Source organism: Pantherophis guttatus, chromosome 3 (genome assembly GCF_059756535.1).
Source record: "Pantherophis guttatus breed Tessera chromosome 3, ASM5975653v1, whole genome shotgun sequence".
NCBI classification, from domain to species: Eukaryota; Metazoa; Chordata; class Lepidosauria; order Squamata; family Colubridae; genus Pantherophis; species Pantherophis guttatus.
The window spans coordinates 45,045,347-45,072,223 of NC_142065.1; the positions used below are offsets into that span (position 1 = coordinate 45,045,347).

At 36.6% G+C, this 26,877-nt stretch overlaps 1 protein-coding gene across 7 annotated transcripts in view; it reads right to left on the reverse strand.

Annotated features, from left to right (window-relative positions):
* SRGAP2 (SLIT-ROBO Rho GTPase activating protein 2) overlaps positions 1 to 26,877 on the reverse strand; it is a 202,974-nt gene that overhangs the window by 25,364 nt on the left and 150,733 nt on the right. For 5 of the 7 annotated variants that reach the window (XM_034414387.3, XM_087889395.1, XM_034414386.3 and 2 more), the window contains 6 exons: positions 16,882 to 16,966; positions 14,610 to 14,637; positions 9,497 to 9,524; positions 6,084 to 6,144; positions 2,636 to 2,713; positions 395 to 529 (listed from right to left, as the gene is read on the reverse strand). In XM_034414387.3, coding sequence (XP_034270278.2) covers positions 395 to 529; positions 2,636 to 2,713; positions 6,084 to 6,144; positions 9,497 to 9,524; positions 14,610 to 14,637; positions 16,882 to 16,966 — 415 coding nt within the window. The remainder of the gene's footprint in view (positions 1 to 394; positions 530 to 2,635; positions 2,714 to 6,083; positions 6,145 to 9,496; positions 9,525 to 14,609; positions 14,638 to 16,881; positions 16,967 to 26,877) is intronic. The other 2 variants (XM_034414389.3, XM_034414388.3) reach the window with 1 other exon arrangement.

Consider the following 26,877-nt stretch of genomic DNA (forward strand, 5'->3'; position numbering starts at 1 on the left):
TTATTCCGATTTTGTATATTTACTATCTCAGAAGCAAACTGACATGTTTCAGATCTCTTAGTTTCCTGTGAGATACTGTCAGGATTAAGGAATGTTCTGAGAAGCCAGTGGTATGGTTTCTAAAAGATAGCATTAAGTCCAAAATACACAGGATTAAAGAAAAGATACTCAGCAGAGATGAATAGGATGGCAACACACCACAGAGTCGAGATTAGATATAATCACTATTTCATGAGAAAATGAGCAAGGGAAGAAAATAATTTCTACTTTAAATATTCAAAGATCTTCATTTGTTTGCATCTATTTATAGGCCAGTATTAATACACAAAGACACACATATAAATTATTTCCTTGCAATATTGCTAACTGGCAGGTGCATTTTTGTGCTACTTACTGACACAGGCAATCAGGTCATGAAAGATTTCCTTGGGGAAAAGGGGATGTTCTAGTCCACGAAAATAGAGCTTTAGGACACCCGCTATTGAATCCATATCATGGTCATTTTGGTCTCCAGCCAGTGGATCCTCCCCTGGTTACCACAAAACAAAGACAATAACAATAGAGTAATTAGGATATTTGCACATCTTAAAAAACAAACAAACTGCAAAATATGGGGGGAAGGAAAATTAAATATTTTGTTTTGAAAATGAAAACAGATATTTGGCTCAAAAATAAATTAATAAATTCCCATTCTTAAAAATGGCATCCAGCATAAGGCTAACACTACTGTAGCACTATTATTATCCTTCTCATTTTCTCTACTACCCCCTTTTATTGGTATCATTATTATGATTATTACCCTGTTGTTTTGCATATACACTGAGAGCTTCTGCACTGTAGAAAAATTCCTTGTGTGTCTAATCAGACTTCACCGAAAAAGCTTTTCTCTTCTCTACTCTACTCTACTCTACTCTACTCTACTCTACTCTACTCTACTCTTAGCAACATAGTTCAAACTAGTAGATGTTATGGAGCTGCAACACAGGCAATTCACACTCTAACTAAGGGGATACATACTGTAATGCAAAGGCTGATTTGGGGCAAAGAGGTTTAAAATGAAACATATGAAAGTTCTATTTTGGGATGTTCTGGTTTCAGAATGTTTGCAAAAATGTCAAATGAACAATGTCAATAATCAATCATGCCTGAAAAGCAGGAGCACATACTTCTTTGACATATTGGAATCCATCTATTGCTATCATGAGAGCTACAGAAAGAAAGGATTGCTGTTAAAACCTCACTATTGAAAATAATTAATTTTCTTAATGTAACCGAAACCATTGCAACTCGGTTCTATCATAATACTTCACAGGATAATTAATTAGAGAATTTTCCTCAACATTAATTCTCATCAAGATAGAACAAGAAATGTTAATAGCATTTACTGTTTTAGTACTGCATGTGCTTTGACAAGACCATGAGAAATGGATGTAGAAAAGTTAGTGTTTTGTACTGTACTGGCATCAAAGAAAGGTGATCTGTAATTTAGAGCAATCCTTCACTGAAAAATCAGACAGAAGAGGAATTGCTTCCATGACTGCATTGTCGGTAAATATATGTTCTGTTTTATAGGTAAACTATTTACCTTTCTTTTAGTTAAATATAATATTTACATAATAATGCTAGAACAATTTGATGTGTCTCTTAGAATCTTGGGAATCTGTACACTTTCAGCTGTTGCTGAACTCAATAGTCCTTATCCTTGGCTATGTTGACTGGGGATGTTGAGAGGTATAAGGTACCAACACCTCTCCTTGTTGATACCTTACACCTCTCAACATGTACCTTCGTATCTTTACAGTACCTTGTTCTGTAAAATGCAGTATTTATACTTTGCATACATTTACCTTTGGTCTCACAGACAAAAATATCCCATCTTTTCATGACCATATTTATTAACGAAAATCTCAAATGCAATTAATTTAAATGATTTATATATCACCCAATTTACAAAACAGGCAGCATACAAATGATTAAAAGGTAAACAACATTTATAAAAGAACCAGATCATGGTGTAAATCAATACAAACAGAAGCCAAAATCACAGCATATTCAAAATCCTAAACCATTTTTTCAAACAGCTTCATTCATAATTCTCCCCTCCTGAAACTAGTGTTTTTAAAAAAGGCACAACCATACACTGAATGGTTTTCTTTTCATTGTAGGATGGCATTCTTTTCAATGTAGGATGCAATATGAGAATTTTATATGAGAGTTTTGTGGGACAAAATATGTGAGGAAACCTATGTCAGATTTGAAGAGTTCTCCCTTCAATCACTTCCACTGAACTTTCCCCTCATGAACTTCCTGCTGTCACTACCCCATTTACTTATGAAAATGTCATAACTTAAAGCAATTTCAAATAATTTATAAGGCCCTTTAGAAATTCCATACACCTTCAGTCTGAAATGTTTATATAGTGATGTGACAAGAAGCAGAAACCTAAGGGATTTAGGTGCCAAAGATTACTGAGCATTGAGGAGTGGGAAAGGCAAGGATATGGAGAATATACTCATTACAGCAGCATGAGAACCATGGAAAAGAAGATCTTGTCCTATTTTGCAACTTCAGTCTTAGCATCTCTTAAATCCTGAAGTACAAAAGCAAATGCAGAGGCAATCATAACTGCTCTTACCTCTCTCAAATGCATTTTTTATATCATTCACTTCAACCTGAGATCCAGATACCCTGAATATTCCTTCATGCTGAAGTCCTGGGAAGAAAATAGGAAGAATCCATGAAAACTGAAAGAACTATACAAATGATACCCTTCCATCTTTTTTTGATAGAGGAAACTATGACACAGTCACTAATTATAGCATTCAATGATTTTGTACTTTAAATAAATTGAAACAAAATGTCTTCCAGAATAGATTTAGAGAATTAATATATATTTGTTGTACACAAATGCTACATATGTATATATTTATATACATGTATGTTGGTATGTGATCACAATCACACAATAAATACATACATATATACTGAATAATTTTTCAATCACTTCCAAACTTGAAACAATTGACTTTTTTTTTACATCATCTAAGCCATAGCGAGTAATAAATCCAATCCAAAAACATTCTTAGAATCTTATGATTCCTATGCCTGTTTTAGACAGTGTGGGTCCTCAACATCTATGAAGGTTCTCCATCATCCAGGTCATGGTTGTCACAAAAATGCTTTTTCAAATGGCAACTTGACTTTGTTTATCCTTGAAGATGTTTCGCTTCTTGTCCAAGAAACTTCTTCAGTTCTGACTGAATGGTGGAGGATGGAAAGATTTATATTCCTTGAAGTCATCTAGTCATTAGCACTCTTTCTGAAAGTCGTTGAGGCCACCTGGAGCTTTATCTGTGCCTCAGGGTCATCTGAATAGTGCAAATGGGTGTGGAACATTCTTGGAACTGCTGAAAGGATTCTGTGGTAAACAGGAGATAGGCAGGGTCATATCCCTCGCCTTCTGTTGAGAGAGAGCTGTTCAATCGTAATGTAAATAGCCTCTTTGATCCCTCTTTCAAACCAGAACTCCTGTCTGTCCAGAATGTGGACTTTGCTGTCTTCAAAAGAGTGATCTTTGTCTTTCAAATGCAGATGGACTGCTGAATCCTATCCTGATGAGTTTGTTCTCCTATGTTGTGCCATACATTTGTAAAGTGGTTGTTTTGTTTCTCCAATGTACAGATCCGTACATGTCTCACTGCACAGTACTGCATATATGTGGGTCCTCAACATGTAGCACCTGTCTCTCTGTACACGTGCCTCAGTTTTTAAATCTGTCAGAGATGGCTATTTATAACTAATTATGAAGATTTGCACATCACATGTAGACACAAGATAAATAATTCTCTGATTGTGGTGACCTCTCTATGTGAAGGCCAAGCCTGTACCAATGTTTATTTGGTTAGAGTGCAATTCATCTAAGGCTTGTGGTTTCTGTGACAGTCTAGCCTCTATATAGCTTTTTATAACAGTTGCTTTTCTTGCTTGCTTTTTCTTTTTTTCCATTGATTGAATCCTGTTAGAGATCTAACAGGATTAAGGTGAGTTTAAAATCAACAATATTTAAATAGAAAACAGACTGAATGTTGGTACTCAGTTGTATATGGGATATTGACCCAATTTGTAGTGCATAGAATGATTAAATTATTATACTAATTAAAAAATTGCTTGAATTTAGTACTCAATTCCTGGTGGAGGCTTTCAGGCGTGATTTCTCCTGATTTCAGATTAATCAGGAGACATTTGAAAGTAAATCAATCAAATCTTCTTTTAAGCAGCAGCATATATATATGCAATCCAATTTCTAGAGATTGAGATACATGGTATATTATTTGGTCTATTATACGTGATTTAGATCTAAAATCTTTGATTTTTTTTTTTAAAATGAAAGAATCCTTTGATATAAAATAGAGAACTTCTATTTATAGAATGAATACTCTGGACACAGAAAAATCTAAGTCTCCCATAAAAGGTTTTTCATAATAGAAGTTGTACTTCTTCTATGGATATAGTGGTATGCTTGCATTAGCTTAGAAGGAAATTAAAACAAAAATCTCTACAGAAAATGTACAGCTTTGATCTGAGGCCATTTATTTTAACATTGGATTATCTCTGACTTTATTATATTTCTCTTTTCCTCCACTGTTTTTCAATTATGTGAAAGGATACCTTATTTCCTGTGAATTAGTGTTTGTTCCATGCATCATTTAACTTGTGACAGCCTACAGATTTAAACAAACAGTTCTTTATTATGTAGATAAATGCATACTTCCTACTCTGATTGGAGCAAGTATATGCGTGGGTAGTGCCTGATGAAACTTTAAAATTGAAAGGAGTTTCTTATATGTCATTAAGTGACAAAGAGGCATTTCTCTCAAAGTAACATTACTTCTTGATTATTACAAATTACTTTTGATATAAGAACATTGAAAAAATCTTTGATGCAAAATTGAAGTATGTTGGCAAAACACAACATAACAAAGCATGTTTCTTTGAACAGAATAGAACAGAACAGAATAACAGACTTGGAAGGAACCCTGGAGGTCTTCTAGTCCAACCCCCTGCTTAGGCAGGAAACCTTATACCGTTTCAGACAAATGATTGTCCAATCTCCTCTTAAAAATTTCCTGTGTTGGAGCATTCGCAACTTCTGGAAGTAAGTTGTTCCACTGATTAATTGTTCTAACTGCCAGGAAATTTCTCCTTAGTTCTAGGTTGCTTTTCTCCTTGATTATTTTCCATCTATTGCTTCTTGTCCAGCTTTGGAGAATAGCTTGATTCCCTCTTCTTTGTTGGCAACACCTGAGATATTATGAGATGCTACCATGTCACCTCCAGCCTTATTTTCATTAAACTTGACATACCCAATTCCAGCAACCGTTCTTTATATGTTTTAGCCTCCAGTCCCCTAATCATCTTTGTTGGTCTTCTCTGTACTCTTTCTAGAATCTCCACATCTTTTTTATATTGTGGCGACCAAAACTGGATGCGGTATTCCAAGTGTGGCCTTACCAAGGCATTATAAAGTGGTATTAACACTTCATGTTATCTTGATTCTATCCCTCTGTTAATGCTGCCTAGAACTGTGTTGGCTTTTTTGGCAGCTCCTGCACACTGCTAGCTCATATTTAAATGGTTGTCCACTAGGACTCCAATGTTTGACTTTTACTATGTTCTTCCACTGTAGGTGACTAGCAAAATCATAAAAACAAACATTTACTGATTAATATGCTGCATAGCAGAAAAGTGAAGATATATATATAAAAAGTCAAGAATAACCATCCACTGATAATTAGCTCAACAGTCAAATGCTGTCTAATTATGAGCAATTTTATCAGCCAGCAAAGGCTAAAGAAGGGAAAGGCCCAGGCATAACCACTGCAAACTGCATTTTTGAGTTACATTTGACAGAGACATTAAGTCAAAAAAATCCTAAAACTTAACAGAGGAAGTAATGAATAAAAAAGTGACAACACTGCACACTGTCTATCTTTCCGACATTTGTTTATAAATACCTTAAAACTGTGTCACAATCCTCAACAATAAAGTAAAACCCTGTGATTTTGTTTCCTTTTCACACTTACCATGTCTGCTAATGAAACGTATACAACTCTCTACCACCAAAGGAATTGCATGGCTGGAATCCTGAATGACAAAATGGACAAAATGTGATGAAAACATAAAAAGATAAATACAAAGAAATGAGAGAGAGAGGGAGGGAGGGAGGGAGGGAGGGAGGGAGGGAGGGAGGGAGAGAGGGAGGGAAGGAAGGAAGGAAGGGAGGGAGGGAGGGAGGGAGGGAGGAAGGAAGGAAGGAAGGAAGGAAGGAAGGAAGGAAGGAAGGAAGGAAGGAAGGAAGGAAACTATGAATTTCTGAACTTCATATACTTTGAAATAGTCTACCAAGGGACATCTATTTCCAAATGTAAGATTGCTAAACAGTGAGCATATTGCAAAAGATATTATTCAATAAATACACATACTGGGAAGCTGGGAATAGATACAGTGTTTATATATGGTTAGTGATGTTTACTGACTATTAACGCCCAAAAGAAGAATACTTTTATAGGAAAAAAACCCAGCAAGATACTACTAAATGAAATTAAGGCAGAATTTTAAGATTTTTTTCCTTAAGAAACTTTTTGTGATAATAACCATCAGGATATTTAAATACATATTGTTTCTATTTCAGGATATAGTCAGCTCCTTTAATAGTTATCTCTTTGCTCAGGATCCCAAGATCTTTCCATGTATCATTGTCTTACAGCTCTGATGTCATCAACCCAGGAAAGATATGTCTCAATAGTGGTTTCTTTTCCAATTATTTTTAGTCTGCTTTAGTCTGATAGAGAATATAGAATCCACATTTTGGAACAGAGCTCCCCTATGTTTTTCTCAAACTGATAGATATTTTGCTATTTTAAAATAAATTGTTACTACAGTCATTAGCAAAAAAGACAAATAGTGGCTTATCATTACTTATATTACAGAATTGACTTGGGAATAGAAAAATATAAATTTCTGGGCAAATTAAATGAAGATTTCTATATGTTTTACTGTAAGCTAATAATTTAATGACAACGAATTACAAGTGAAGCCTCAAATCAAAGTAGTTCTTCAAGAGGAAAAAAAAAAAAGAAACCCAATTTCTCACTTTACCGTGAACATATGTTATAGCTTCTAGGGCTCTATAAAGCATGCCGAGAGGTCTTTTGCAAAGCATGACAGTATGCAGCATTAAAGCTGTTCCTCCTCTGGAAGGATCAGCAATGATGCTTTGAATATTGTCCTTAGTGGTTTGTGTATGTGTGTGTGTATGTGCGCATGTACAGATAACACTTCTGCTGTGACCATCCGTGAAGCAAAGCAGCTGTATATGTACACACAGGGACAAAGAACCAGAATAGCTTCCTTTTAACCCTTCAAATAAGAGATATTTTGTGCTAATAAGCATTGTAAACCAGCTCTTCTGAATGCAATTTTACAGCCTAGTAGCTTTTCCAATAGTATGTTAAAATTAGTATGCCATTAGTCATCAGATAGGGACAAAAAGACACTGGAATTTATCTTATGGCCACAGTACATCTCCCTCCCGCCTCCCTACACACACACACACACACACACACACACACTCCTACCTAACAAACCAGAAAATAATGCAAGAGGTGCTGACAGTAGTGCTGAAACACACAATTACAGTGAAATGGAGCAGTTAAGTTGTGAGTTATAAAGGTGAACCAAAGTGGAAAAGAACAAACTGCTCAGGTAAATTCCAGCCATTAGAGGGCAACAGTTTCAAGTTCAAAAATTCCAAGCAGGAAGAGATAAGGGAACAATGTGTCCATTCACAGACACATTTATTTGTTCTATGCAAAAAAATAAAAATTCAGCTATAGCACTATAGATAAATGATAGGCTCAAATGAAGTTCAGCAAATTCTAGCCTCAAAACGAATCAACAGATAATTCGCAGGGGCCTTTAGTTTGTCTGAGTATTCACCTCCCTCCAGGTCCTCTAAGATTCAATGTTATATGCACAGCAACAACTGAACACAGGATGGTCCTTTTCACGTACTATGCAATTCAGTTGATATATTACTTCAAATTGACAATTCACTCTAAATTGTTCCCTGATCATCCAAAAGGTAACTGATCTTCATTCATAAATGTCTGCTCACCAATAAAGCTTGGAGAACAGGAGGAGGCAGAGAAAACAGTATAAAATACAGATTCTGAGCTATTCTCCACCAAGTGATATTGGTGATTCTGATGAAACCTTATCTCAAAACAGGTTTCAATATTGTTGCTAATAATTTGTAAGTGAGGTAAATTCTAACATAGAGTAAGCATTAGTTGATTTCTCAGGAATCTAGTATCAAGTTATGCCTTGTCCTCACAAATGTCATTAGGCAGTATCAGAAGAAGAGACAAATGTCCCTTTTACCTTCTATGTAGCAGCTTTTTTTGTTTATAAATATTAGAGAAGGGATTATTGATCTGCAAACTTCACTGGATATTTTTGACTGAGCTACAAGGTATAAGTGCTCTAAATAAATGAGTAAATAAATAAAATAAATATAAAGACTCTTGATATATTCTGATAGTACTATATATTCTATCACGTTAAAATAAATTTGGCTTTGGTTTTTTTCTTCATCTTACTCTCCAATTAAACTCTTGTGCATTTATGCAATATATGGTGATGATTATATATCTCTCTTTTAAATTTTGCACTTATCCATTTTCTTGGTTTTTCTCAAACATTTTCAACGGTCCTCTTACCTTCTACTATAAAATCACAGAATCAGCAAAGTTTAGAATAACAGAGTTGGATGGGACCTTGGAAGTCTTCTAGTCCAACCCCCTGCTTAGGTAGGAAAAATAAAGTTGGAAGGTACTATAGAGATTATTTAATTCGGCCGCTATGCAATGTAGGAACAATTAAGAGTTTTTGCTTCAAGCACTCTAGTAAGGACAACTTGTCATAACATATGGCAGCCTACTGTTGATAGCTCAAACAGTCAGCAAATGCTGAAATACCTGTCTTCCAGTTTTAACTCAATGTTTCGGACCCTATCCTCCATGGCAATGGAAAATAAATCATCTTCTGTGTGACAACTCTTCAATATTTGAAGACTGCTTTCATATTTCACCTTAGTTGTCCTTCTTATAAGATCCTTGTTCTTTAGCTACTCTGGGTTTGGTTTCCTTCACTATCTTGGTTGTGTTCTGCTGAACTTACTCTAATTGGTCATCATTCTTTCAGAGATACAGTGCCCAGAACCAGACAGAATATTTCATGTGTGATCTCACCCAGCAAAGAAGAATTACTAATTAACAATTGCTTTCCATGTTCTGGACTCTGCTTCTTTTAAAACAGCCCACAAAATACTGCTGCAAAAAAGACCAGAGTCCAGAAACAACTTACAGCAACAGAACATTCAGTAACAGCCGACAACTATAGAGTGATTTTATTGTCATTTAAATAAATTTCTTACCTGCTTTCTTATAGTAGAACTGCGTCTGCTGTTGATCCAAGAATTCACATGAACCATTATCAACAGATGAGGGAGAACAGGAAGAGAAAGCAAAAACATGTTTCAAATAAATCATTTACAATCAAAGTATCAATTTATTTGAAATATAAATAGCTCATCAGCAAGTGGCAATAGAGAAGAATCAAAGACAAGAAGTATTTCCATTAATTTACTTCCAAGTTTTAAAATCTAATTTAAAATAAAAGTACTATAATGGTCAAACAGGCACAGCAGGGCTTATTGCTAACAGAAGGCTATACTTAACCTTTTACTTCCAATCTTAGAGAGCATCACTATAAAGCCCCTTCTTTCTGTAATGTCATTTAGAAATTATTTAAAGGCAGCACCATGCTAAGAAAGGCGTGCTCTGCTGGGTAATTTACAGCCACAAGGGTGAGGAAAATTCAAATTATTTTCTCTGGAATAAGTTCAAACTGAATGATACTTTATTAAAACACGGCTTCAATAAGATTGAAATAACATCAAATACAAACACAAACCATGTCATAAATATGTTTGTGATTTCTTATATATTACTAGGAGACTCAGAAAGAGTAGAATGGCCATTAAAACATTTGTTTAGCTGTTCTCATGTGGAACACCTTGTCACTCATTTTAAATATACTGGAGTACCATCATATCTGCTGAGAATGTCACTTGAGGCAGAGGATTAATGGGTTTCTCTGATCAGTTTTCAATGACCAAGAAATGTAGTGATATTAGAAGTTAGCTAGAAGATTTATGCAGGGTATCTATGGTGGCGGCTAACTTAATGATATTTCTCAGGAGTCCTTAAGACTCACAGAAGTTTAGTTTGTCTTTATAATTTATCTACAGATCCAAGGCACTTCAATTTAATCATTTGGATGGCTCTCCTGAGGACCTGTGGAACTACACCTTGAACTGATGTGATTGAAATCTTTCCTATGGGAAAACAGAGTTGTCTCTAGACTGACTTATGACTTCTAAAATAACTCTGAAGGAAAAAAAAATTGGAGTACACGACACACTCACTCCATACAAATTTTTGGATGAGATAGCAATTAATACTAGTATTTGTTGTATATAGCAATTATAATTTCAGGTAGTAATTTTTCCATCACAGACAAAGTCACTACTTAGCTGAAGTATACATTTCTACGTAATATGGAACAGGAGTCCCCAACCCTCGGTCTGTGGATCAGAACCAGTCCATGGCATGCCAGAAACCGGGCCACACAAACAAGCCCCATCTGCAGGATGCAGGCAGCACACGAAGCCACCCCCCTCTGGTCTACAAAAAAATCTCTCTCCACAGAACCAGTCCCTGCCGCCCAAAAGATTGGGGGCCACTGATACAGAGCACTAGTCTGTTAAAACAATAAGGTAGTTTTCCATTTCCATTTCCTTCTTCTGTTTGTTTCCTGCTCTGGTGTCCTATCAACTTTAGTATATAAATACAATGCACACATTTTAAAATCTTACATAGTTACATCCAATTTTGTTATTCTGACAACAGATCCATAATGGCTAACAATAAATAGTTAACCTGATGTTATTGCCCCAAATCAGTGGCAAATGACACACAAAAAAAGATTGATCTTAATTACTGCCTATATGTATATACTATTATATTCTTATTTGCACCTACAATGGACAAATAGATGCTTGCAACTATAATTTGATGCCCAGTTGTTTTTCATGAAGTTTACTTAGAACCCCAGGAGTTATGCTCACTTTTCCGTATTATCCATTAACTGAAAGCAACAGTTAACAGAAGCTGCTTTCCTGCTGTTTATGTTGTCAGATAAACAGTAATTTTGATAAAGAAGATGGACAAAAATGTAAGGATTAAATCTTGTCTTCTTCTTAGTCTCCTCTTTGAGACTTCAATAAAAAGTGTCATTAGCGTGTGAGATAACATAAATGATAGTTTATTTATTATGGTTAGCCAGAATATGATTGATTTGCTTTGGTCTTAACTTCCTGTGTGAGCCTGGGTTGCCAAACAAACTATGCTTTAAATATCATGGTCTAGTGCAGGGGTGTCAAACTCAAGGCCCAGGGGCCAGATCCGGCCTGTGGGGTGCTTAGATCTGGCCTAAGGGGCCACCCTGGAAAGAGCGAAGGATTGGCCCGTGGAATATGGAGCTCCGTTTTCACTGGCAGAGAGTTGCAGGAGGCCATTGCAGCTGAAAATGGAGCTGGGGAGCCCATTTTCTCTGGCAGAGCGCTCAGGCCACCACAGGAGCCCCAGACACGAGTGGTGTCGAGCTGGCCATGCCCACCCTAGCCACGGCCAGTCCTCCCCCCTGAGGTCAAAAACAACCCTGATGCGGCCTTCAATGAAATAGAGTTTGACACTCCTGGTCTAGTGGAAAGTGGAAACTCAGTCAGAATAACAAACACAGAGAACACGAAGGATCCTGTTCTTCCAACACAATTCAGAATATTGATCCATCTAGCTTAGAATGGTCTATGCTGGCTGGCAGAAGCCATCTATTCAGATTCAACCAGAAGTTTTTCCAAACTCTCCTTTAAATAAAACAATTTTCCTATAGCTTTGCACCATTGGTAGAAGGCAACACTTGGCAAGAATTAGTAGTCAACAGACTTCATCTCAAACAGATAATATAAATAGATTCTTTAAAAATGTTAACAACTTTCTCTTAGAACTGGGGAACTTGAAATGACAAATATGGAGCATGGTAGCAATATACTACTGAGTTAATTTGGCTAGACATGAACCATCAGCCTGCCATTTATTTGTCATCTTGCTCATTGTTCCTTGATTGTATAACTAAAATCTGATTTCAGCTGTGCATGTTCAACTCAATTTGAAAGTAATGGAAGCAGCTGGTGATAGGTCAAACTGGCTGATGTGTTGTTTACAGTGTTATTTCAGTGTATTTTTATTACTTTATGAGTGTAATCCACCTAGAATCCTGAGGGGGTGGCATACAAATGGCTGCATCATTAAATAAATAATAGCAAAAAGGAGCACCCCATTTTATCTTTTTGGAAATCAGCTCTGCTAGACTACCCCCTGCTTTTGCTTCCAATTTAGTTATTCCCGTTCTGACAAATGAATTGCTGTAAATAAAGGTTACTGGGAAAAGTCCTATTTAATTCAACTCCTTGCCAAAACAGATGGATGATGAATTTGAAAGAAAAGCAACCTTTCCTGTGCTTAAGAAACATACTTTTAATTTTGTGGTATTTTTAAAAATAATCAAGAATCAAGAAAGAATCCAGATGCTTTCTCTGTTGTTCTTCTGTATTGTGCTGTTTTTATCTGTGTTTTGCTATTCTTCTTTGTTTTTAGATGTTTTGATAATTGTAAGTCATAAGTTGCTGGTGTTGAGTGGTACATAAATCATCATCATGATGATGATGATTGGAATAGTAATGGAATTCCAATATAGTCATAATAATAGTTGAATTATTATTAATAATAATTAAATGAAAATGGTGGTGATGCAGGTTCCTCTCACAGGCAATTTAAGGTATTTTCAAATGTTGATCTCAATACTACCATTATATTTAATACTGTACCACAATGAATCGTATTTCATTACTGCAAGTGTCAGTTCCCAATTAAGAACTATCAGCTGAGCTTGATTTTTTTATTTTATTTATTTACTTGATTTATATCTTATCTTTCTTTCCACAGGGATATATAAATCAAAGTAATTATTCCAGAACAGCTAACCTTTTTTTAAAAAAAATACAAACATGTACCATATGGACATACATCTTTGCTTCTAGGCCAACAACAATGGCAATTTGGAGATTTGTAACATTCCACAGAAGACCTATAAAAAGTCATTTTTTTCAATTATTATTTCCACATCTGCAGTGACATTTATGATAGAATGATTGATGTCAGGCCCAGTTATAACAAAACGTTTATTCTCTTCACTGATTTAATCCAATTCTCTGTCAGACCAGATGGGGTCAGTGGGGCAAAATGGAAGAAAACCTCTGTATGATTGATCTCTCCCCTCCTCTGTTAGGCAATCAAAAGCACTTCAATATTTTTTTCAGGGCTTTTTATCCTACCGGGTAGAGATGAATCTAGCAGAGCACAGTGCTGCCTGAGAAAATCTAGAGAACCTATGATATATTATTGGCTAAATAATCAAACTATGGACTAGGTTCACAATGAGCTAAACTAGAATCAAACCAATCAACCATTATGGTTTATAAGGTTCATGGCTTAGCATGAGAACTCAACCAGTTAAAAAAATGCAGCACAGTAAAATGTTATTAATCTGCATCTCTTTTTCTTTCTCAAATGCATTTGGTAATTGGAACATGACGGCAGGCTTAATGTGGGGCTCTTCCAAGTTAAAATTTGCTTTTCATTTAATTTGGAATTCTGTACCCATGTTTCCTTCTGAGAAAGGCTACTGCATATCACTTCTATATCTTTGACAAGAAAATGTACAGACATATCTTACATGTCTAGATCAATCTGAAAAGGACTTCATCTTTTACCTATATGTCCCATTTTCTACCAGCAAAAAAGTTCTGGAGCAAAGGTGAGGAAGCAAATGGTATTATGGCCTCAAAATACTTATACAACTGTCACAATCTTTTGTGGCTAGGTGGACAATTGGAAAGAGGTATCCACTGCTAGTGTAAAGCCATTATCAAATGTAAGAGCTCCTTCTGCCCTTAGACTGACAGTCAAATGATATGATCAATACTATGCAAATCTCTGTAATGATCTAGTTGTAATCCTTCAAAATTCCACTGGATCCAAATTCCCCAATGCACACCAAAGGGAATAAATTGCATGACAAAATTTTTTCACTGTGTACCACAGCCAATACTTTTGTTTCTGATGAATATTTTAGTTTACAAATGGCCTCATCTCCTAACATTATGTTTTTTTGGGGGACTGCCCCAAAGATTTCTAAACGAAACCAACATTTCCATGAACATTTTATGAAAGAGCATTGAAAACCTGTGATGCCATCAAAGCAATGATTGTTTGGAGATGAATTAGTTAACATTTGGTTTGCAGGAAACTCTTGTTTTGCCTGTTGGAAGTTACTCAAACAAGGAAGCTGCTTGCTGCCACACCTACCTCGCAAGAGAGCAGTCAGTCCTTTGACCTGTGATGAGAAAAATGAAAACAAATTATGTTTTTAAACGGGTGAAAAACCAAACTGCAATGCCTGGGACATTATGTGCAATATTTAAAAGGATCTCAACTTACAGTAATAGAGAAGACACATGTTATTTGACAGATAACAAAACTAAGATAGCTTTCTCTATTGCAATGGTATTGATTTATATCATCTATAGTTTTTCCCCAAGATCAGAAATGAAATGAATCAAAGACAGCTGATTGTTAATCATGGACAATAAATAACACATTTTAAACAATCACTTTCCCACTCCTAGCAGAAAAACTTAATTATTCAAAGCAGTTCATATTTTATAATAACATTATACTAAACTACAGTTTCTTACCATCTGCCCCATTTCCATTACAGAATATTAATATGTATATAACTACATGGCTTTAACAACGTCAAAAGGCTTTAGTATTAAATTAACAAATGCAGGTAAAAGAGGAAGTAATTATTCTGTACCAAAAAAACTGCTGGTATTTTCTATTAATGGAACCTGACATGTCCAGAGTGAAATAATTTACAAGTCGGAAATAGAATGGGACAGAGAAAACAAATCAATACTGTTTTGCCCCAAAGCTAGATAACCAGTCATATTTTGCAGTCTGCCGAGCAATCGCTAACAAAGAAACAATGCCAAAAATTTCAAGCAAGTGGTTTCTGGTCCGACAACATTGATTAAGATTACATTTTGATCTGGTCCGACCACATTTATTAAGATTAACATCTAAACCCACTTTGATTTATAGCATTTTGCTTCGGATTAGAAAGCAATGTATTCTTCTAACATTCTTGCCCACCCAGATAATTGCATTTATCTCTTTTAAAATAGCTTAGATTCCGGAGTGGGATCTTTATGAGCAATGTGAATTCACAAAAGCTTCACTAAGTACCAGAAAAAGGAGGTTTTCTGATTTTATGAAATCAGGTAAAAAATACCTTCAGTGTTTCTGATGCTCCCCAGCAGGGAGTCAGTTAAAGGGGCAAGCAGGTTAAGAGAAGCAGTATGCCAGAATGCAGAAATCAGCAATGATTCAAGAATGTGGTTTGTCACAGGGTCAGCTTGAGTATTATATGGTGGTACTCAAAGGAAGGGAAAATGCTCAAAGAAAATAACCTTTCTGGCTTGTTTTACTTTACATGATAGCTGAATAATTCCCTAAGTGAAAAATCTAAAAAAAAAAAAAAAAGTATACTGCTTCATTTGACTTCCAATGGGAAGAAGAAGAACAAAGGTTTGTTAGGTTTTTGGTTAAAAATAACAAATAATTTCATTCAATAATTTGTGTATTCAGGTCACAGAGTCTTTTCCAAGTCATTTGCATTACTTCTCCTAGACTACTTCACAGTCTAAAGGAATAAAAATGTCAAGTTTCTATAATTATTACCCAAATGTAAAATATATACTCAAAGCTGCCTGTTCTTGGCCAGGGGAACACAGCCATATGGCTCAGGAAAAGATTTTATAAGAATCAAAGAAAGTTCTGCAAAACATTGGTTCGTTACAGGTTAGAAATTTTTTTGTGATTTACATTTTCTCTCCAAAGACTTCAATACTGTAAGTGGAACCAGATCAATATGAGGAGCTACTTTATTGTTTGGAGTTGATTCTTGGAGTTAAATTAAATGTGAAAGCTATTCTGCCAACTTATTTAGATTCTCTATCCTTGCTCTTCTCAGATTATGAAATGGCATCTTTGATTTGGTCACTGGCACCAGACAATTAATTCCAGCAATAACCACTGGTAATCCATTCATTTTATTAAAGTGCCAATAGGCTATATGCATGCCAAAGTACTTCTTAATTCTACTTGAAAACACCTAGTTTTCCTGTTTGACTAAAAAATCCATACAGACATGGGAAGCAACCTAGTTCAACAACAAAAGTGCTTCCCTAATGATAGAATATTTGCACACCATGAGAAAAAAAAAGATTAATTGCAAGAATTAACCTAATTTGATTCTGCAGATATGCTGAAATGGGAGGGAAGTGGAGAGAAAATGGTTTCACTTAAACAAATAGATGTTGCACATTATTGGCTCATTAAGCACTTCCCTTTTGCCATTATTTAAGCAGCACTGCAGGGATGGAATAATAAATCCATAAAACATGACTTTGTCCACTTAGCATTGATAATCCAAGATTGTTATGCTCAGTCAGCTGCCTAATTTAGTAATTACAAAGGCTGGGCTGACACAGTGACAAGCAATTCTCATGCTTACTTTCTCCCAAAGTCTTCTGGAGGAGGTCATGCTTGGCCTGGAGCTTGGTGATGAGATTCCTCCCTTCCAGATATTCCTTCAATTTCTAAAAGAAGAAAGAAAGAAAAATATCTTTGAAGAATTAAAATTTATTTCTCAAATATTTGAGAGCAATAAACCAAGGAATCAGAAAGACTCAAAAAAAGTCAACATTCTGCCATTTGAAAACTATTATGTGAGAAATAATTTGGAACAAATCAACCACCGTGTTTGCTGTTAAATAACTAAAACCAATATAACTAATTTTTTTCAATCAGAGATCCATTGATGGCAAAGTAGTGTAAGCAAATCTTCATGGATCAGATCAGAGATGGCAGTGTTGCTTCATGTAAGAACCAATCAACACAAGTAACCTTAATTTCTCTCCTTTGTTGAATGATTTCATATTCTACTCTTTTCTCTGCCTCATTCTGTCTTTTAAAATAGGATTAATAGTATAGTCAGACTAAGAATGGTAAAGTATACAGGTGTAACCCCATTAATAATGAAGCAAAGATATTTGTATGCTGACTGAATTCCTTTTTTTAAAAAAAAGAGTCCCATGTAATCTAAATGAAATGTACAATGCTTTAAAAGAAACTATATATAATCCTTGTAATATCATTTATCACATGGATACTTGAGACTAAAAACCCTCTCAGATCATTGAACATTTATCTAGCCCAGCATTCAATTAGCACTCAATTGTTTCTGGAAGAACATAAACTGTAGTTGCTATTCAATAATCAAAGATATGCTGCCTATAAATATGTGGTTGCCCTGATACTCCAAAGGCAGAGAGCTTCCAGTGTGATTTTTGTCATTTTGGTGAAAGTAGTGAGCTCCTGAGGCTGCTGCTGGATCTGCCTTCTCTTTGCATTTTGTGTAATTTGTGAGATGATATTGTTAACAAGTAACATAAGTGATTTTATTTACTTATTATATTTGTACATTGCCAAAACCTGCTGCTCAAATAGATATATAACAATAAAAACATAAAAGAACAAATTACAAGAAAAGAGAAATCAATTATGAATATAATAACCTCAGGCACCTTTACTGTAATGGACAATATTACTTCAACAGTTAATGAAATAGTTAATATGGGAAATATCTTCATTTTAACAATTTATCAAAGGATGTCTGGGGGAGGCAATTCCAGAAATGAGGTCCATCACAGAGAAATGTTGTCTACAGTTTCCATCAATTTCTGATAAATATGGATTCAGCACCATAACTAAGGCAAATATATTTGGCAGTTTTGTTATATGTAGAGAATAAGGTCTTTAAGATATGTAGAGCTTTAAAAACTAAAGCCAATACTTTAAATTGTAAATGTTGCTATAATTGAGAAAACTAAAAAAATGAGTGTGAACATAAAATATGCATACATTAACACCACATCCGAATTTGTAAAGCGCTGAAGATTTGGATATGTTCCAATTCCTGGGAGATGTGAGGTTAGATAGCTTGTTGACAGATTTTTCCTCAATTGCTTTGTTTAGGTTTATCCTTGGCAACCATTGTATGCTTTTACCTTACTATTTTTAACATGTTGTTAGCTTCCCAGAGTCAAATTTGTGAAATTTACCACCATATAAATTGATTTAATATACACATACATACTTTTAGACCCCACTGGTCAAACTGAAATTTCAATTAATCCCCTAGTGAAAAGAAGCTGACACAACCTCTACATGTAGAGTTAACACAGTATATTTGTCAGTATTAAATAACAACTTCCTAATTTTGCTATGTGAACAATTTACACAAATACCTAAACCCACGACTCCACCTCTTTTAATACAATTAAAGTAAATTGTCATTTGAATAAAATGTGACTTCTGATGATAATGTGGACACGACAATGAAATTTTCTTGGCAGCAACATAGATTGCCACTGCTTTCCCCACAAAAAAAGTTTAACACTCCCTTCCCAGCCCCCAAATCTCACCTGCAACTCTGGTTATTTCAGGTGACCTTCTATCAAGTACTAAACTGGACCCATTTTACTTAGTTTATTCCCATTTTTTTTCCAGAGGTGAAGAGATATACATGAGGGTTTTATTTTATTTTATCCTTTCAACAACAATCTTGTTAAATTGAGAAACAGTGACAGGATTAAAATTGTTCAGTGTTTGTTCAAATGATTTTTCTTAGTCTTAACAACTTAACACCTATATTATATTACATAAGATAATTATTTACAAACAAAATGTTATGCTATATGACGACAAAGTCACCAGAGAATCCAGCTTGTCATTCCTTATGAACAGATATGCCAACTCAGATCACGAGAGAAGCATCAAGTGGCGGCTAGAGTTGTCTCACCCAACAGATTTTGCACAGTAGTAAGCTCCAGGGATTTGTTTCTAGGGTTTTTCTCAATCATTTTAATCCTTGATAAGATCTTGAAGATCTACAGTATTTGGATTATACTTTGCATGCACCCATTTATATACTGACTTTCTTCTAAGAGTTCAAGGCAGCTTCACAACAACAAACCTATAACTCAAAAAGCATGAGCAAACTGAAAGTGGACTTAAATCTGGATGTCCCTAGTTTTAAGCCTACACCTTAACTATAATATACAAATCTATATTGTGGTGACCATCTGAGACCATCTCTAAAGGGCCCCATAAAACTGGATTGGTTATAAGAACAAATTTCATATGACTCACTTTAAATATTTGAAATTTGAAATATTTCTTGAACTTCAAGGTTACAGTTCTTTTCTTCTTACAATATGTATGAAAAAGTTATGTGAATTTCAAAAGAACATAAAAGGTTTATGCCCTATTCAAGTAAAGTGTTCTTGAAAAGCGTTCAGTGGAAACTCCTTAATTTTCTTAGCTGACATAGAGTTCATTAAATACCAGAGGTATCTAAGTATCTACAATATTGACATTTTGATGTGTGTATTCCTTATTCAGTATTAGTTTAAATGTTTTATATTTCAGTGAACTGATTAATTACAGAATTACAGGTGATGGCTTTTCAAACTTTAAATAAATAGGGTTAACCCCATTGCTTTAAAGAGCAAATTGTCAAATATCAGAGCAATTAGGTTTTTAAAAGGCAGTCGAAACACATTTTGAATAAAATAAACAAAATTTGTATGTTGTGTAATACAAATTAAAACAATTCTCAAGATAAGGATAAATGAACACTAAAGCAATCTGCACTTCCCTAAGAGATTCAGGAAACAGTATGTTAAAGCAGTGATTGGAGCACCTTTCAGCATTGATATGTTCACAGTTCAGTGGCTTACTCCCTGCTGTCAGTCAAGACTCCATTAAAATAAATAACCACCTGATAATAAGGCAGGACAATTGCCTGCCTGGAGCCAATTTAAATTGAAAGTGATATTCTGAACCCTAAACTATTAGGTCATTTTAGGAAGATATTTTTAAAAGCCCACAATGGACTCCTATTTTTCCAAACATTTTGCTTCCAAATAATGCATAAATCTGATGCTGGTTTATAAGTAAATGTGGCCTGAGAAAAAAATAAATAAATTACACTGTGTTCCATTTTGGGAAAGCAACAAATTAAGATTCACACCTCACTAGAAAGATAGTGTTTTCTCATTCTTTCCTCACCCACAAAGAAAAACTTAATTGCTGATTTCCAATCTAAGACACTACGATCATCTGACTGTAGCCACTGTCATGCAACTTTGAAAAATATTCAGAACCCAACACTTCTGCCCCTTTAAAATGGAACTGATCAATGTTTTAAAATGAAAAGGTCTATTATATTCACTTTGAAGGACAGGACAAGACAAGGGGCTGAAACTGGTCAGCAGGAATTTTTGTGTCTCTAGCCAAAAACAGACATTTTATAAAGAAGGGACAGAAAGCAGAAACAAGACTTGGAAATGAGTAACCAAATGGCTATTGATGCAAAAAGGAAGACTGGCAAGATTCACACCTCAAAGAGGCTATCTATGTCAAAATTGAACAGCCCCTGACTCAACAGAGGGGGTGGGATACAGCATCATCTATCTCCAGTCTACAACACAGTCCTTTCAACAGTTCCAAGAAGGCTCCCACACCCATTTGCACTACTCAGGTGACACTGATGACACAGATAAACATCCAGGTGGCCTTAATAACTTGCTAAAAGAATGCAAATGACCAACTGTCTGCAAGGAGTATAAATCCTTTCATTCCCCACCATCCAGTTAGAACAGAAGTTTCTTGGATGGGAAGTGAAACGTCTTCAAAGAAAAACCAGAAAAATCCAGTTGCCTTTTGAAAAAAAATAATAATAAAAAAGCACCTTTTGAGATTCACACCTTAGGACAGTGATGGCAAACCTATGGCACATGTGCCAGAGGTGGCACGTAGCACCCTCTCTGTGGGCACAGCTCAGCTCCGCCGCATATGCGCGCGCACCTTCTGCCAGCCAGCTGGTCTTCGGGTCTCTGCCACGCATGCACGTGGGTAGGTGAGGCGCATGTGGGGGGGGGCACATGAGCATTGCATTTTGGCAGTTCGGGGTTCTTGCATTTGGGCACTCGGTCTAGAAAAGGTTAACCATCATTGCCTTAGGACTTGCAATATACAAAGTGTTGTAATGGAATGTGAGAATGACTTTGGAAGATTGGGGGGGGGAGATGCTGCCTAGGGAACAATCAGATAAAAGGGGGAGGAGCCCACTACTAGATAATGTGCAGAGAAAGAAATTTAGATTCACCCAAACTATTCCGGTAATAAAAAGATGGTGGGAGAATTATGCTTTCAGACTTGCAAGATTCTATTACTGTAGTCTTACAATAAAGTAGACTTCACTCATCGTTTTTTTCCTGTTTAGTCTATCTGGGAGTCTGACAAGGGCAGAATTCCTGGGTCTGGTTAGACAGCAAATTACCTGAATATATGGCTTCCTAATATTCTGCAATAAATCTACCTACCTAACATTTTAAGTCTGCTTTGTAATGTAATGTGGAGCAGGGAGGGAAGCTAACTGCCATGCTTACTTGTCTTGCAATACGTTTTGCCTTCCTGGCCCCTGACTAGAGAAGACAGCCTGTTCTCCACTCGAAAGATTAAGAAATGGCTACAGAATCTCTTACAAACTCAGACTATGGTTTAGATCACCAGTCCTTATTCCAGTATAAGAATGAAGTTGCCATGCAAATGGACCAGTTAACCCAGACAATGAAGGGGTAGAACATAATTTAATTAGCATTAGCTAAAAGGTTTCAGTTTCTACTTTTGAAATCCTCCAATGCCTTCCCTTCCTGACTAGTATAATAGAAATCTACACAAATTTATTAACTTCCTCACTCACTATGAATTATATATATATATATATCTCCCTAAGACTTGAGGATTTTCTCACCAATTGCCCTTGTATAGGATTTATAATTGGTCTGATGACCACAACAGCTGGAGAATGAACAGTCTGCTTTCTGAGATAGAATGCACTGGATTTGGACAACAATTTCATGACCCTCTTTAGGACTAACATTTGACAATTATATTAAACAGGGGACAGAAAGATTCCACTAATCTCTTTCATTCTTATCTTCCTCCCTTCTACCCTGACTTTAGAATTTTCAGAAGCAGAACCAGTTTAGCAAAGCTATATTTTCTACCACGAAAAATGGAACCAATATTTGAGCCCTAAATATCACACTTGTTAAGGAAGGGGATGTTTTGCAAGCAAGTGCCCAAATTGCTGCAAATCTAATCTATATGCCTATCCTATCCTTTAAGTGTTTGGGGGCTTAAGCTTCAGGAATTAATTAAGCCTATATGTGTGATTCAGTCACTTAATCATTCCTGTAATGCTACTGACCTAGAAGGGCTCAGAAATAAAACTGCAGATCCTAATAGCAGTGCCAATCTGGTGCCAGTCTGTCACAGAATCCTCTACTGAAGGCAAATATGCTCTTGGTATACAACCTGGTGATTGCCCACTTTCAGCTGACATTATCAATGTCTAGCTTTAATGCTTGGGACTCATTTTTGAGCACAGCATACTTGCTATCAGCAATCATCAACAGTCACACAATTTTATTTAGCAGTGCTATTGCAGTTTTTTTAAGAATCCTGGGAATTAACTAATGTTACCTCCCAACAAATTCACTGGGATGGGAATAAACCTCTGTTTCTCCAGCTTGCAAACTCACAACCTACAGGACTCTATCTACAACCTCTATCATTCCCCAAGCTTCCTATCTTGCCTGCAATATACATAATCTATGTTGATACATTTGCAATGAAGATAGATAGCATGGATCTGCCCTACAATCAATTATGTGACTATACAATCAACCTCATTTAGATCCCCACAAAAGTCAGCACTGACCTACCTAAAGGACTGCTGATGAAAACTTACAGATAGACTTTATCTGCCCATCATCTTCCTCTGCAAGTGTTGTTATCTTTTAGAGAGGTCTGTCTCCACTTGCTCCATGATCCATTCTTGGCAACTTTAAGATGTGTGGACTTCTCAACTCCCATAATTGTCTACCGATTACTAAATTAGATGTCAGAACTTACAAACTTATTTCCGTGAAGGACAAGCATGAATATTACTGAAGTGTTCCAGCTTCAATATCTATCAGTAAAATTGATTCTGATGTTAGGGAGTTTGGGGATGGGAATGTTCTGGAATAGAAGAACAGCTGATAAAAAGGTAAAAACAATTGTGAGAGTTTTCCACTAAAAAAAAAAATGGAAATCCTCTCCCTTCCTGAAATCTCCACTGAAAATGAGGAAGAGGTTGAAGAAGCAGAAAAAGAAGGGAATATTTTCCAACTCCAGCTAAATAAGAGGTGGAGAGAGATTTGTCAGCTGAAACAATGGAAGGACAGACACAATACCTTTTAATCTTTCCCAACTGGATTGAGGGGAAGGCATGTTCAGGTCCAAAAGAAGAGAAGACGGAGACGGTGATACAAGGATTGACTACTGTGGCAAAATTCCCATACCCCCAAAAAACATTTTGTAAACTAGGGACAAATAGCAAAAATCTTTAAGCTGAAAAACAAGTAGCCAAATGGCCATTGCCTCAAAAAGATAGGGAAAAGAGAGACATGGCTTAAACCTTGAGTCTAGCATATATACAGGATGGGATTCTTGGTTAGTAGATGACTCTCGTATTTCTCTACTTCTTCTTAATTAACTTTGTTGAGCTTGCTTGGGAATTGAAGTAGGGGGACCATCTAAGAGCTGTAATCCAACTTTGCTGGCTGGGGAATTTTGGGTGTTGAAGTCTGCCAAGCTTAAAGTTGCCAAGGTTGGAGACCCCTGTCCTATACAATGGGAATCTTGCAGTGGCCTTCCTCTATAGCTGCAGAGCTATGAATATCATTCCCCTACTTTAGTATTCACTTGTAGGAAGCAGCTGTCAGGAAGAATAAATAAAAGGTTAATGTGTAAACCAATGTAGGTCTTCCTGCTGGGATTTTAAAACTAAATGGAAATACTGCCATATGTCCCATATTCCTCTCACTTTGGTCTGCAAACATGTATACATAACATATATTTCTGGAATCAAGAAAGCCACTTCCTTTTCTTTAAAAAAAAAAAAAAGCAACATGAACACTAAAGCAGGTATTCTGCTTCAGCAGAGATATTTCCAGAATGGAATGGGAGTATCACAAAGCTGCACTCTTGTCAGTGAGTAAAAAAAGGAAGAGATAATTGCATGCTGATAAAAAGCAGCACGACACTGATTACAATCATGGTTACAAATGGTTCCATGAATCTTCTGGCTCTCATGAAGACTAACAAAATAAATTAATTGTGTTAATTAATGTATTAGTTATTTCAAATGCTTTAAAAGATTCTCCATTTATTTCATTTTATTTTCTCCACTGTTCTGTAAGAATATTGAATAAAGGTTTGGGGCCCACTGTTTGTTTGTTTTTTTAAAAAAAACATTTATTAAGGTTTATAGCATAAAATATAATGAAAATGCAGATTAAATAAAGGGACTATGCAGGATGAAAAATGAAAGAGAGAGGAAAAAAGGGGTTGACTTCAGACTCTTCCCAACATGGTAAAACAATAATATAATTATGACCTCATTTTTTACAGTACCTATAATTATTACACACCAATTCTATAACTACACAATTATTAAACTTCAAATTAAATTCTGAATTTCACTTTTTTTCTATTTCAAGTATAAGAACCAGAAGCAATATTCCAACAGAAACAAGACCAAATAGTATCTGTTTAAAACAGTTTATATCATTCAAAAATCCATTTTTTCCCTCTCTTGTGGGAAGTGATAGATATTTTTATTTACACTTATTAATTAATTAATTTATTTTATTTATTAATTTAATTTGTATACCGCCCTTCTCCCAGAAGGGACTCAGGGCGGTGAACAGCCAAAATTAAAAAACATACAAATGCAAAAGTTAAGATAATTAAAAGAATTAAATCATTGGCTACCCAAATTTAAAACCCCAAATCCATAAAATTTAAAATCCCAATTAAAAACCATTTAGGCTAGGCCGGCTTGATGAAATAAAAACGTCTTCAGGGCTTTACGGAAGGTCCGGAGGTCCGGGATCAATCGTATTCCAGGAGGCAGCTCATTCCACAGGGCGGGTGCCCCCACAGAGAAGGCTCGCCCCCTGGGGGCCGCCAGCTGACATTGCCTGACCGACGGCACCCCGAGGAGGCCCTCTCTGTGAGAGCGTATTGGCCGGTGGGAGGTTATCGGTAGCAGCAGGCGGTCTCGCAAATACCCTGGCCCTAAGCCATGGAGCGCTTTAAAGATGAGAACCAACACCTTAAAGCGCACCCGGAAGACCACCGGGAGCCAATGCAGCTCGCGCAGGAGAGGTGTTACGTGGGAGCGCCACGTCGCTCCCATAATCACCCGCGCGGCCGCATTCTGCACCAGCTGGAGCCTCCGGGTGCTCCTCAGGGGGAGCCCCATGTAGAGAGCGTTACAGTAGTCCAGGCGTGACGTAACCAAGGCATGAGTGACTGTGCACAAGGAGTCCCGATCCAGAAAGGGGCGCAACTGGCGTATCAGGCGAACCTGATAAAAAGCCCCCCTGGCCACGGCCGTCATATGCTCTTCTAAAGACAGCCGTGTGTCCAGGAGGACGCCCAAGTTGCGAGCCCCCTCTGTGGGGGTCAGTGACTCGCCCCCAATAGCCAGCGATGGCACCAGCTGGCTATACCGGGACGCCGGCATCCACAGCCACTCGGTCTTGGAAAAGTTGAGACGAAGCCTGTTCCTCCCCATCCAGACCCGCACGGCCTCCAGACACTGGGACATCACTTCGAGGGCATCATTGGGGTGGTCTGGGGTGGAAATGTACAGCTGAGTGTCATCAGCGTACAGATGGCATCGCACCCCAAAACCACGGATGATCTCACCCAGCGGCTTCACATAAATGTTGAACAGGAGCGGCGAGAGGACCGACCCTTGCGGCACCCCGCAAGCAAGGCGCCTCGAGGTCGACCTCTGCCCCCCTGCCAACACAGACTGCGACCGGTCAGAGAGATAGGAGGAGAACCACCGCAACACGGTGCCTCCCACCCCCAGTCCCTCCAGCCAGCGCAGCATGATACCATGGTCGATGGTATCAAAAGCCGCTGAGAGGTCTAACAGGACCAGAACAGAGGAACAACCCCTGTCCCGAGCCCTCCAGAGATCATCCACCAATGCGACCAATGCCGTCTCCGTGCTGTACCCAGGCCTGAAGCCGGACTAATCTAAGTTATCTTAACAAAATGATTAACAAAAAATCATTATATGCTTTCAAATTCTTTAACCTTAAAGGGAAAACTCTTTTATATTCATTTTAAGACTCTAAACATTTCTTTAAAATTTTCATCTTTATAATTTAAATCAATTAACTCTCCTGCAACTTTTTAAACTTCCTTTTAACATACATACTTTCAAATTCACTTTCAATAATATTTTGCAAACTATAAGAATCAGTCAAAATTATAGATAAATGATATAGATAGATGATAGATAGATGGCACA